This window comes from Electrophorus electricus, chromosome 20 (genome assembly GCF_041902795.1).
Source record: "Electrophorus electricus isolate QZ-2024a chromosome 20, ASM4190279v1, whole genome shotgun sequence".
Taxonomy (NCBI): Eukaryota; Metazoa; Chordata; class Actinopteri; order Gymnotiformes; family Gymnotidae; genus Electrophorus; species Electrophorus electricus.
The window spans coordinates 652501-665548 of record NC_137516.1 but is presented as its reverse complement, the minus strand read 5'-3'; the positions used below and the strand labels follow the sequence as shown (position 1 = coordinate 665548).

The following is a 13048-nucleotide window of genomic DNA, read 5'->3' as shown; positions in this document are numbered from 1 at the left end:
GCTGGTTGGCTTACACCTGCCTGCATCACAGCATTCTGTCCCCAGCCACTAGAGCAAGTGCCAAGATGCCAGAATAAGTTGTAGAGGCTCTTGGAGGATGAACAACAGGTTGTCCAAAATTAAACCCAGGCTACAAGCAGCTACAGATGGCGATACCAGGGAGTTCTGAAAGGAAACTGCAAGGTCATGGTAAGGGCTGGGAATTTATGGGATGTACAAGAGCTCAGTTCAACTGGGTGAGCAGTCATCCATGGTGCAAAGTCAAGCATGCTGAGATGCATCTGGAAACCTGCAGCTGGGAAAGAATTGGGTGTAGTCAGCCTAGCAGTGGTATGAGAAGCCATCACCAAGAGAATGAATATACAGTACTGAGCTCTGGAGGACACCAGTGGAGAGTGCCTCCAGATCGGACTGAAGCCATTTCCCTGCAGAGCCAGCCACACCCAGGCTAGAGAGATTGGATCAGAGAGGACAGTGTTGTGGCTTATTGTGCCACAGGCTGCCAAAACATCCAAAAGAATCTGAAGGAGGACAAGAGAATTGTTGTAAACTGCTCATTCAAAATCAGTTGAGAGGAAAAAGTGGTTCCAATCTATAATTAGTTGTGTTAGCGCCTACAATTGTGGCCTTCTTAAGGATTGGTATGATCCTGGTGGTTTTGTTGGTACATGTTCAACAGACAAGGAGCTGTGGATAGATGAAAGGAAGCAGATCTCTTGACAGAGTAATAGAGTCAAAGGAATGGGATCCAGCAGACATGCATTTGGAATGAATACTGGTTGGAAGGGTTGGAACAGAGGAAAAGGGCTGTCAGATCTTCAAATCTGAAAATCCTCAGCTGTAAGAGATGAGGAAGAAAGGAGAGGGTTAAGGAGAAAAGGGAAAAATAAATAAATACCAAAGCGCTTGTGTGGATCCGATGCTGATTACTTTGCAGATGTTACTTCCTGTGAGAACTTGGAGAGGAGAGACCGATACAAGCTGATGTCTGAATCTATCAGAGATTTCCTCCAATGTCTCTCTGCAGTCCTTAGTTTTATCCAGTGGCAGAGGAGTGTTTGTTAGCCAGGGGGCAGGTGGGGACAATCTTACAGGTCTAGAGAGGCAACAAGAATATTTGGGAGTGTCAAAAGGAAAATGGTGACTAACCAAGGGTGGGGAGAGAGAGAGGGAGGACAGCTGATAGCAATTCCAGAGCCCTCCTACCAGTACAGTCTGTGATTGTACCATACATTTGGATTAAAGTGAGATTGTCAAATCTAGGAGATCTGTGGATAGACAGGAATTGCAAGATAATAAATAGGAAAAAGTTTGTTCTGTGAACATATGTTTGAAAAACTGGGGAGGAATGGATGAGAAACAAAAAAAACAAAAAAAAACAAGCACCTTCTACAGGTGTTGCTAGAGTTGTCCTAGTTCAACAAGTGCCACAACCATCACTTAATTTACACCTAGAGCAAAGGCAAACCCAAAGACTCTGCAGTGAGGCAGTGCTTTTCTGTTCATCTAGCATTGCCTTCACATTTCACACAGCATTGTTTAACCAACAGAAACCAAGCAGTGTCACCAACACATTTTATTTAAGAAAGCAGGATTATTATATTGAGAAGAACCAAGAACAGTTTCAGCATCCTTTTGCTGAACAGCATTAGCCTGAACCCCAGTGCTTGATCATCCCACTGAACTGGGTAGGAGGCAATTGGGGTTTATTGTGGTGGTAGTAGTAGTAGTTGGAGTGACCAGGCAAGTCCTGAGTGAAACTAGTTGAGCTGCAAGAACCACTGGACACACTTGATGGGGAACCAGTGTAGGATAAGTGCATGTCAGAGGATTGCTGGGCCACATTAAAATCCACAGCAAATGCTGGTTGGCTTACACCGGCCTGCATCACAGCATTCTGTCCCCAGCCACTAGACCAAGTGCCAAGATGCCCTTTGGACAAGCCATAGATGCTGGATTGTATTGGTTGAAGGTTACAATGTGGGACCCCCTTCTGGGACTGGTCAGTGTGCAATGCAGTCTGCCGGCTCAATGTCTGCCATATGCTCCCAACCTGAGAATGAAGGGACCTATGGGAGCTGCCTTGTTGCGTAGCATCACCGCCAGACTGTTCGCTACTAGATGTTAAGCCTCCCATGAGGGAGGTCATACCAGAACCAGCACTGGAGCCCTGCATTTGTGGACTGGGCAGTCTGTTGGCTAGTGGACTGCCACATACCTGCACCCAGCACAGGTTCAGTCTGTATTGAAGCATGGTCATAACTAGAGGGCTGCCAGGTTACTACACTGTGGGTAAGTACAGGTCCATAAGAGCTGCTGCTTTTTTTGCACATCACCAGCTGACTGTTGGAGCTCAAGTGGGAACTCACCCTCTGCATTTGAGACTGACCAGCCTGCTGTGCAGACTGCCAGCCAGTGGTCTGCCCTGTGCCTGCACCCTGGACTGGCAGAGGCCCATAGTAGCTGCTTTTTTGCAGATCACCCCCGCCAGACTGTTGGCTTGTAGAGGCAATAGAAGAATGAGCACTGGAGCCCTGCATCTGCAACTGGCCATCCATTTGCAAACTGAAGGAGCAGCCCCGTGAGAGCTGCCATGTTGTTCCGTATCCTTGACCGGCTGTCGGCTAGTAGTGGTTACACCAGAACGCCCACTGGCGCTTTGGCTAGCCAAGAGTCTGGACGTCAGCTGTGTGTAGCTTTGAGATTGAGGGAAGGGAACATGAGGAGGTTGGAGCTTCTTTGAAGGATGGCATGTTGGGTGGCCCGAGTATGGGGTCCTATTGTCTCCCTGATGGGTGGGAGCAGATTGAACAGACACAGCGTGCATCCTTGAACCAGTATACTGACTCGGGAAACCTTGAGTGCTGGATACAGAGTCCAAGCTGCCAGCAGACCCCTGATGCCAGACACCTTGTTGAAAAAGGCTACTGGAAGTCTAGGGGGTGCCAAGGGCACGATTAGCACTCTGCCCCTGAAACTGAGTTTCACCACTACCAGAAGAGTCCTGCAGTTGGGGTTGGGTTACAAGTCCAGGAAGTTGCTGGCCACCTTGGAACACAGACTGGTAATACCCAGCAGAGCCACTTGCAGTCTGAGCACTTGAATCCATTTGACTTCTGGAAGCACTCCTTGACCATCCACCCAGAGTCTGACCGGCTTCCGGGCCTTGCCGAGGAAACACAGAGCTACTTTGCTTGGATGCAACACTGGAAGGAGAGCCCTCCATCTTGGTCAGATAAGGTAGGTAGTCGACTTCTTGGGGCTGAGCCACAGAAGCTTATGTTGCTACACCATGCACAAGGTAACACCACACAACTACCTTCTGCACCACCACATTGTGCCACTAGACAGGGGAAACCCCAATACCCAGCATCATACACCAACCCTTCTCCCTGAGAGAGGCAGACAGACACAAGTGCCTTTCCTGTCTGCATTCCTTTTAAGCCTCTCATTAAAGTTAGCTGATAAGAATCACCAGTTCAAACTCTTTACAGCTGTTACCTAACCAATTAAAGGAACCTACGAGTGAGTAACAAGAGCTAGAAATACTTGGAGATATTGAGCATATCAGTAATATTGCTGTAGTACCAGAGGCTGCATTAATTGTACAGGCCTTAATGTTAATTTCTGCTTTGTTGTTTTCTTCTTGCATGGGTGGAATTGTGTGCCATTTTGTTTCTGGAACATTTTAATCCATCAAATATCAATTTTTCACTTTACTTTTGTTAGGAAATATTTTTGATCCAATATTATTCCTTTTATACATCTAGTCTTGATGAAGTTTAGATGTAGGCTGGAGTTGTGAGGAATACAAAATCATACTCAGATAATACTTTATTTTGCTTTCACAATTTTTACATCAACTTTATTTGTGAAAATGAGTTCACAGAGTTTTTGCTACCTTTTGCTAATGTCAAGTCCATGCAACAAGATTTTAGCACTGATTTTTCACTCAATGAGTTTTTGAAGTTCTTCAAGAAAAGTCATGTATGAATGGTTCATCAGTGAGACTTCCTGATGCTTCACAGATATCAAAACTTTAAGAGAAAAAGGTCCTATATAACTTGTACTCATTAATATTATTATTATTTCAGATAGTACATTGCACTATTAGTACATACTTGCACCAATAGTATTTGTGAAAACATTGATCTTTGTTGATCATTTACTCTCTTTCACAATATTGCCCATTATATCATAGGCTTAATTTGAATATTAATTTTTACACATAGCATAACTGAAATGTACATTAGCCAAACAATTTATTAAGTTCCAAGTTCAAAGAGGCTTTATTGTCATTTCAACTATATACAAATACACAACAATTAAGGCATGGGAACAGGATTATTAAGGTAACGAGATTGTGTAAACCAGATCAAGGCATTTCAACTAGATACATATTCCAAGATTGAGGTTTAATTGGATTTTTTTGTTTTAAAAATATGTTGATTTTCCAGAGCTCTGATTATGTACAACAAATTGGTTTTACTAAGAAAATTGCTAATTTTGAAACAAATTTCAAAACAAAAGATTGTTGTTAACACAGCAGTAAGGGAGAGTTTTTATTCTCCATAACGTAAACAATAATAAGCACAGTGGAAAAGGAAACAAGCATTTTTTTAAATTAATGATAATATAATTGGACTACATTGGACTACAACTATACACAAATACTCATTTCCATTTGCAGTGCTGAAGTAACGCTGGGTCACTAGTGTGAGTTTCTGTATGGAAGTTCTCTGGGAAAACTTGACATTTAGTTAGATCCATTTAATGGATAGTGAAATCTGTCACTTCTGCCAAATATGGGACTGTCTACGTCTAAGGCCATGTGCTTTCAGAATGAACTGTGTCTTGATTAGAATTATGTCACGTGTCAATGTATATACAAGATGGCTACAAGAGGAACACCATCAAGGATCTGTATCCTTCGTGGAGGACGCGATTGGAGGCCCAGATAAAGGCCACATGGTGAGAAGTCAGCCAGCTATCAGAAAGGTGTGATGAAGGTGCCTGAGAAGTACAACAAGCTGTCCATACCCGTCCATACTTGCCCATACCTGAGGCCTTGAATACAGCCAAGCAAAGATCAACCTGAAGTTTCATGGCATTTTTTTTTTGTATCTGCATATATATTTTTTTTAATCACTTTTTTTTTTTCACTCCTAAAACATGCCTAACTATGTCAATGACGTCAGGCATGCAAAAAGTTAACGAAAAAGATTGTACAGTAGTTAGTTAGAAAAAATCTTTAACCGGCCATTTGTAATAGCTTTTTGTAACGTTATCTACATGAATTGGCTCAGAATTATGTGAAGTTAACAAATTTCCTATAACTGCTTTTAATTGTATTATTACTTTTGATCTTTGATCCCAATATATCCCCTGGCTATCATCGGCGGATATTAAATCCATACGTGCGCAGCCTAAACAAGAGCAACAAAGACTTCTATTTATTATTTTTCAGTTTACAAAAAACAGCTGGATACTGAAAATAAGCTTTGTGATTCTAGCAACATTTTGCTGCAATAGTAAATAAAATTGTCAAAATAAAAGTCTCTGGCAACTATTACATTTTAAAAGAGCAGAGATTTTTTTTGAAATAATAAATAAAATGTTAATTAAGAGTCAGTGAATTTAAAATGTTATTGAAATTATATATTGACCAAAAATCCATACATGAACAAACAGTAAAATGGAATTGTGTACACTAAAACTAAAATCTCTGTCATTATGGGTGTATAGCGTGTACTCAAACTAGTGCCCTGTTTTTGACTCAACACCTAGTATAGGATCTCAGCTATCCAAAGACCTATATTTATTTCAAAATGACATTCTTCTTAAGGTTTCACGTGGCCTGGTTTTGACACTAAAAATGACCAAAAAAATGACATAAATCCCATGTTTTTGATTCATGACCTAGTACAAGATCTCAGTTGTCCAAAGACCTATTTTTTAACTACAAAATTACATTTCTCTTAAAGTTTCAAGTGTATGGATTATGACAGTATCCATAAATTTACAGCACAAACTGTATAGTTTGACTATAGACTATGCACCCAAAATGAGAGAAATCTCATTTTTGACAGTCTCAGACTGTTTAAAAACAAACAAACAATCTTTAGCCCATTTTAAGTCATTTTTTTATTATGTAAATACTACACTAGTTTTATTAAAGGCTCTATGTTGCCAAAAAATAAACCTTTATATGTGTTTTATTAATATTTTACATAATAAATAATTGCTGTCTATTTAGCATTGGACTGAATAATAGGTTCTATAAGAAAAATACAAAAATCCAGAATTTACCTTTGATTAGCTAGCTAAGCAGCAAAACAGCACATTAACATACTTTGTCTCACTTAAAATTTGCAGCGCCGCTTAATTAGTTTTATGATTTTATTATAATTTAAAATTTGGTATTATTTATTTATTTTGTTGTACACCCATTTACAGAGTGCTCGTGCTAGCTTTTATTTTGACGGAAAAGACATAAACTTTCCAGCAACTGTTGCGCTTTTCACGAAACTCTGAAAATAATAAAAACACATCCCACGTGAGTAATGAGCCACGTGACTGGTCTTCAGTCATGGCCGACGACTACAGGAGGGGTGTTGAGTTGGAAAGAAGGATCTTTGAGTTAGATAGCAAGTGTGTCTCTCTGCGAACGGAAAAGCAGGGTAATTCCGAACATGAGTTTTTATCAGCGTGTTCATTACATGTTTGTATGACCGAGCGCCTTTGCTGTGCGGTATTTCACTCCGATATTGTCACAGCTAGGATGCTAACCCAGGTTAGCTTTTCTCTGACAGGGTTAGCGAGCAGCTCACCTCACCGAGCAGCTCACCTCTGAGTCCTCCAGGGTTCAGAGGTTTGTGGGGAGACGCCGCCTTGCTGCTTTACCCGCAGCCAGTTGAGTAAAGCGGTGTGGGGCTGAGCTGGTCGTATTGGAGTGTGTCGTGCAGGCAGGGCAGCTCGGTCGCTGTTACCCTCGCTGGCTGCTTTATAAGCTACGCCGCCTTAATGCGCTGCGGTGGGGTGCGAATACAAACTAAAGCGCTTTTCTGTAGCGGCTTTAAATGTCGTCGAGCTTAGATGGTGATAACTCACTGTCTTTTTAGCAGGCCGGGAAAGGTTTATCTGGCTTATTGGTGTATTTCTTAAGTATTTACTATGAGTAATTTGAGGTTTATTTTAGTGTGGTTGAGTAAGAGTGGTCCTAGTGGTATTCGTTCAGCACGCATGCATTTCTGAAAGTCGCACGTCTAGCACGCGGACGTCATGGGTTACTCGAGGCTGAAGCTGTGTTTCATGCGGAGCATATAGACCGTGGATAGCCATGTCCATTGGTACTCTGAGGAATTATTATTTTTAACTGAAAGGGCTAGAACCATTTCAGCAAAGCAAGAGCCTTTGATGTCGGATTTTGTCTGTTGTCCTTACAGTTAAAGTAGTGCAATGATTTCTGCTTCGAGTTTCTTTTGGTGAGACATTGGCTGAGGTGCGGTGGGACAGGACCCTGTGTGTGGTCACCCGGGTGGACCTTGTGTTGTATTGCAGTAAAGTTTTTTTCTTGTACAGCAGTTTGTATAAAGTTATGCATGTGCCTGTTGTATGTAAGATGCAGATGACTTTAATCTGTTCAGAACATTTTGGCCTTTTGATTATAGTTCATAACGGTTTATAAAATGACAGGTTTAAATATCTGTAAGGTTGCAGATAATCTGTCATATCAGGGGGCAAAGTAGACAGCGTGTCTTTTAATGTAAAACAGATTTAACCAAATTATTTTTGAAAAAATAGCCAAAAGGACTTTATTCAGGTTTGTATGTATCCACATGAAGAAGGATATTAGATTAATTCCTGGGAACTAAGTCACTAAAATCTCTTGTTTAAACCCATGGACTCTCAAAAGCAGTACTAGCATAAATCAGACGTGGCATGAATGTGTGGTTAACAAAATCTGTTTCTTTTCTAGATGATGACTATTTACAGAATGCATCCTCCATACTAGACAAGTTGAAAAACTATTACACACATGGGGGAGAGAGCAGCAGTCTGCCAAAGCTCCTCCAGGACTACACACAGGTACACTGTGATGGTTACAGGCATGTGTAGTAACCAGCTTGTCTGGACGCAAACAGACATGTGTTTCTCCTTTGAGTGTGTGTTTCATGTTTTTGTAAGTTATTTACACCACTGGTGCGCCTGTGGGAATATTCTTGAAGTGTTTGCGGTTTAATTGATGACTGCATGTAAAAGTACAGTTGTAAATAAATAAAACTTTCTGATTGTAATGAGGTTTGTTTGTTTGTTTGTTTGTTTGTTTGTTTTGGGGTTGTAATCGCAGGTTATCTTGGACATTACATTCTATGAGGAAAACAAGCTGGTTGATCAGGAGTTCCCAGAGGACACATCTCCCTTCAAGATTCAGCAGCTCCTGCAGGACCTGACGGAGCCCGAGGTTCTGGCGGGGCGCCTCGCACCTACCCAGGAGGCAGGCCTCAGTACCGCTCATCCCTCAAGCTTTCTGAGAGGGATTCATTCATTCATTCATTCATTCAGTTTGTATTTTAATTTAAAGTACATTTACACGATCGGTAAAACATATCCGATAGTGAGAGCAAATAGGAGTTTTCCAGTTTTATAGCTGATACATTCCCGCTGCTCTGTTGTGTCCCTGCTGTAGGTGCAGTCTGTCCTGGGGCAGGAGTTGCTGGAGTGTCTGTACTGGCGTCGCGGGGCCTTACTCTACATGTACTGCCATACGCTGCATCAGAGAAAACAGTGGATCAAGAAGAACAAAGCCACCTTCCTCAAGGTAACTAACACGCGCACACTTATTCACTCACTCAGCAGGGTGTGGGTGGATCTTTGCCACTGCCTCACTGGAGACACACACACACACACACACACACACACAACAGAGTGTGGCTCTGGTCCACTACCTCACCAGACACACACACACACACACACACACACACACACACACACACACAGCAGAGTGTGGCTCTGGTCCACTACCTCACCAGACACACACACACAGCAGAGTGTGGCTCTGGTCCACTACCTCACCAGACACACACACACAGCAGAGTGTGGCTCTGGTCCACTACCTCACCAGACACACACACACAGCAGAGTGTGGCTCTGGTCCACTACCTCACCAGACACACACACACAGCAGAGTGTGGCTCTGGTCCACTACCTCACCAGACACACACACACAGCAGAGTGTGGCTCTGGTCCACTACCTCACCAGACACACACACACAGCAGAGTGTGGCTCTGGTCCACTACCTCACCAGACACACACACACAGCAGAGTGTGGCTCTGGTCCACTACCTCACCAGACACACACACACAGCAGAGTGTGGCTCTGGTCCACTACCTCACCAGACACACACACACACACACACAGCAGATTGTGGCTCTGGTCCACTACCTCACCAGACACACACACACACACACACAGCAGATTGTGGCTCTGGTCCACTACCTCACCAGACACACACACACACACACACACACAGCAGATTGTGGCTCTGGTCCACTACCTCACCAGACACACACACACACACACAGCAGATTGTGGCTCTGGTCCACTACCTCACCAGACACACACACACACACACAGCAGATTGTGGCTCTGGTCCACTACCTCACCAGACACACACACACACACACAGCAGATTGTGGCTCTGGTCCACTACCTCACCAGACACACACACACACACACAGCAGATTGTGGCTCTGGTCCACTACCTCACCAGACACACACACACACACACAGCAGATTGTGGCTCTGGTCCACTACCTCACCAGACACACACACACACACACAGCAGATTGTGGCTCTGGTCCACTACCTCACCAGACACACACACACACACACAGCAGATTGTGGCTCTGGTCCACTACCTCACCAGACACACACACACACACACAGCAGATTGTGGCTCTGGTCCACTACCTCACCAGACACACACACACACACACAGCAGATTGTGGCTCTGGTCCACTACCTCACCAGACACACACACACACACACACACACACAGCAGATTGTGGCTCTGGTCCACTACCTCACCAGACACACACACACACACAGCAGATTGTGGCTCTGGTCCACTCCCTCACCAGACACACACACACACACACACAGCAGATTGTGGCTCTGGTCCGCTCCCTCACCAGACACACACACACACACACAGCAGATTGTGGCTCTGGTCCACTACCTCACCAGACACACACACACACACACACACACACACAGCAGATTGTGGCTCTGGTCCACTACCTCACCAGACACACACACACACACACAGCAGATTGTGGCTCTGGTCCACTACCTCACCAGACACACACACACACACACAGCAGATTGTGGCTCTGGTCCACTACCTCACCAGACACACACACACACACACACACAGCAGATTGTGGCTCTGGTCCACTACCTCACCAGACACACACACACACACACACACACACACACAGCAGATTGTGGCTCTGGTCCACTACCTCACCAGACACACACACACACACACAGCAGATTGTGGCTCTGGTCCACTACCTCACCAGACACACACACACACACACACAGCAGATTGTGGCTCTGGTCCACTACCTCACCAGACACACACACACACACACAGCAGATTGTGGCTCTGGTCCACTACCTCACCAGACACACACACACACACACAGCAGATTGTGGCTCTGGTCCACTACCTCACCAGACACACACACACACACACAGCAGATTGTGGCTCTGGTCCACTACCTCACCAGACACACACACACACACACACAGCAGATTGTGGCTCTGGTCCACTACCTCACCAGACACACACACACACACACACACACACAGCAGATTGTGGCTCTGGTCCACTACCTCACCAGACACACACACACACACACACACACAGCAGATTGTGGCTCTGGTCCACTACCTCACCAGACACACACACACACACACACACACAGCAGATTGTGGCTCTGGTCCACTACCTCACCAGACACACACACACACACAGCAGATTGTGGCTCTGGTCCACTACCTCACCAGACACACACACACACACAGCAGATTGTGGCTCTGGTCCACTCCCTCACCAGACACACACACACACACACACACAGCAGATTGTGGCTCTGGTCCGCTCCCTCACCAGACACACACACACACACACAGCAGATTGTGGCTCTGGTCCACTACCTCACCAGACACACACACACACACACACACACACAGCAGATTGTGGCTCTGGTCCACTACCTCACCAGACACACACACACACACACAGCAGATTGTGGCTCTGGTCCACTACCTCACCAGACACACACACACACACACAGCAGATTGTGGCTCTGGTCCACTACCTCACCAGACACACACACACACACACACACAGCAGATTGTGGCTCTGGTCCACTACCTCACCAGACACACACACACACACACACACACACACACAGCAGATTGTGGCTCTGGTCCACTACCTCACCAGACACACACACACACACACAGCAGATTGTGGCTCTGGTCCACTACCTCACCAGACACACACACACACACACACAGCAGATTGTGGCTCTGGTCCACTACCTCACCAGACACACACACACACACACACAGCAGATTGTGGCTCTGGTCCACTACCTCACCAGACACACACACACACACACACACAGCAGATTGTGGCTCTGGTCCACTACCTCACCAGACACACACACACACACACACACAGCAGATTGTGGCTCTGGTCCACTACCGCACCAGACACACACACACAGCAGAGTGTGGCTCTGGTCCACTACCGCACCAGACACACGCGCGCACACAGCAGAGTGTGGCTCTGGTCCACTACCGCACCAGACACACGCGCGCACACAGCAGAGTGTGGCTCTGGTCCACTACCGCACCAGACACACGCGCGCACACAGCAGAGTGTGGCTCTGGTCCACTACCGCACCAGACACACGCGCGCACACAGCAGAGTGTGGCTCTGGTCCACTACCGCACCAGACACACGCGCGCACACAGCAGAGTGTGGCTCTGGTCCACTACCGCACCAGACACACGCGCGCACACAGCAGAGTGTGGCTCTGGTCCACTACCGCACCAGACACACGCGCGCACACAGCAGAGTGTGGCTCTGGTCCACTACCGCACCAGACACACGCGCGCACACAGCAGAGTGTGGCTCTGGTCCACTACCGCACCAGACACACGCGCGCACACAGCAGAGTGTGGCTCTGGTCCACTACCGCACCAGACACACGCGCGCACACAGCAGAGTGTGGCTCTGGTCCACTACCGCACCAGACACACGCGCGCACACAGCAGAGTGTGGCTCTGGTCCACTACCGCACCAGACACACGCGCGCACACAGCAGAGTGTGGCTCTGGTCCACTACCGCACCAGACACACGCGCGCACACAGCAGAGTGTGGCTCTGGTCCACTACCGCACCAGACACACGCGCGCACACAGCAGAGTGTGGCTCTGGTCCACTACCGCACCAGACACACGCGCGCACACAGCAGAGTGTGGCTCTGGTCCACTACCGCACCAGACACACGCGCGCACACAGCAGAGTGTGGCTCTGGTCCACTACCGCACCAGACACACGCGCGCACACAGCAGAGTGTGGCTCTGGTCCACTACCGCACCAGACACACGCGCGCACACAGCAGAGTGTGGCTCTGGTCCACTACCGCACCAGACACACGCGCGCACACAGCAGAGTGTGGCTCTGGTCCACTACCGCACCAGACACACGCGCGCACACAGCAGAGTGTGGCTCTGGTCCACTACCGCACCAGACACACGCGCGCACACAGCAGAGTGTGGCTCTGGTCCACTACCGCACCAGACACACGCGCGCACACAGCAGAGTGTGGCTCTGGTCCACTACCGCACCAGACACACGCGCGCACACAGCAGAGTGTGGCTCTGGTCCACTACCGCACCAGACACACGCGCGCACACAGCAGAGTGTGGCTCTGGTCCACTACCGCACCAGACACACGCGC

The 13048-nt window shown here is 46.6% G+C and overlaps 1 protein-coding gene across 1 annotated transcript in view; it reads left to right on the top strand.

The window, feature by feature from the left end:
* Nucleotides 1-6571: 6571 nt before the first annotated feature.
* The window catches only part of rimoc1 (rab7a interacting mon1-ccz1 complex subunit 1), a 56084-nt gene continuing 49607 nt past the window's right edge, over nt 6572-13048 (top strand). The window contains exons 1-4 of the mRNA XM_035536283.2: nt 6572-6680; nt 7979-8088; nt 8351-8497; nt 8690-8821. Of these exons, the coding sequence (XP_035392176.1) occupies nt 6590-6680; nt 7979-8088; nt 8351-8497; nt 8690-8821 (480 nt within the window). The 5' untranslated portion in view covers nt 6572-6589. The remainder of the gene's footprint in view (nt 6681-7978; nt 8089-8350; nt 8498-8689; nt 8822-13048) is intronic.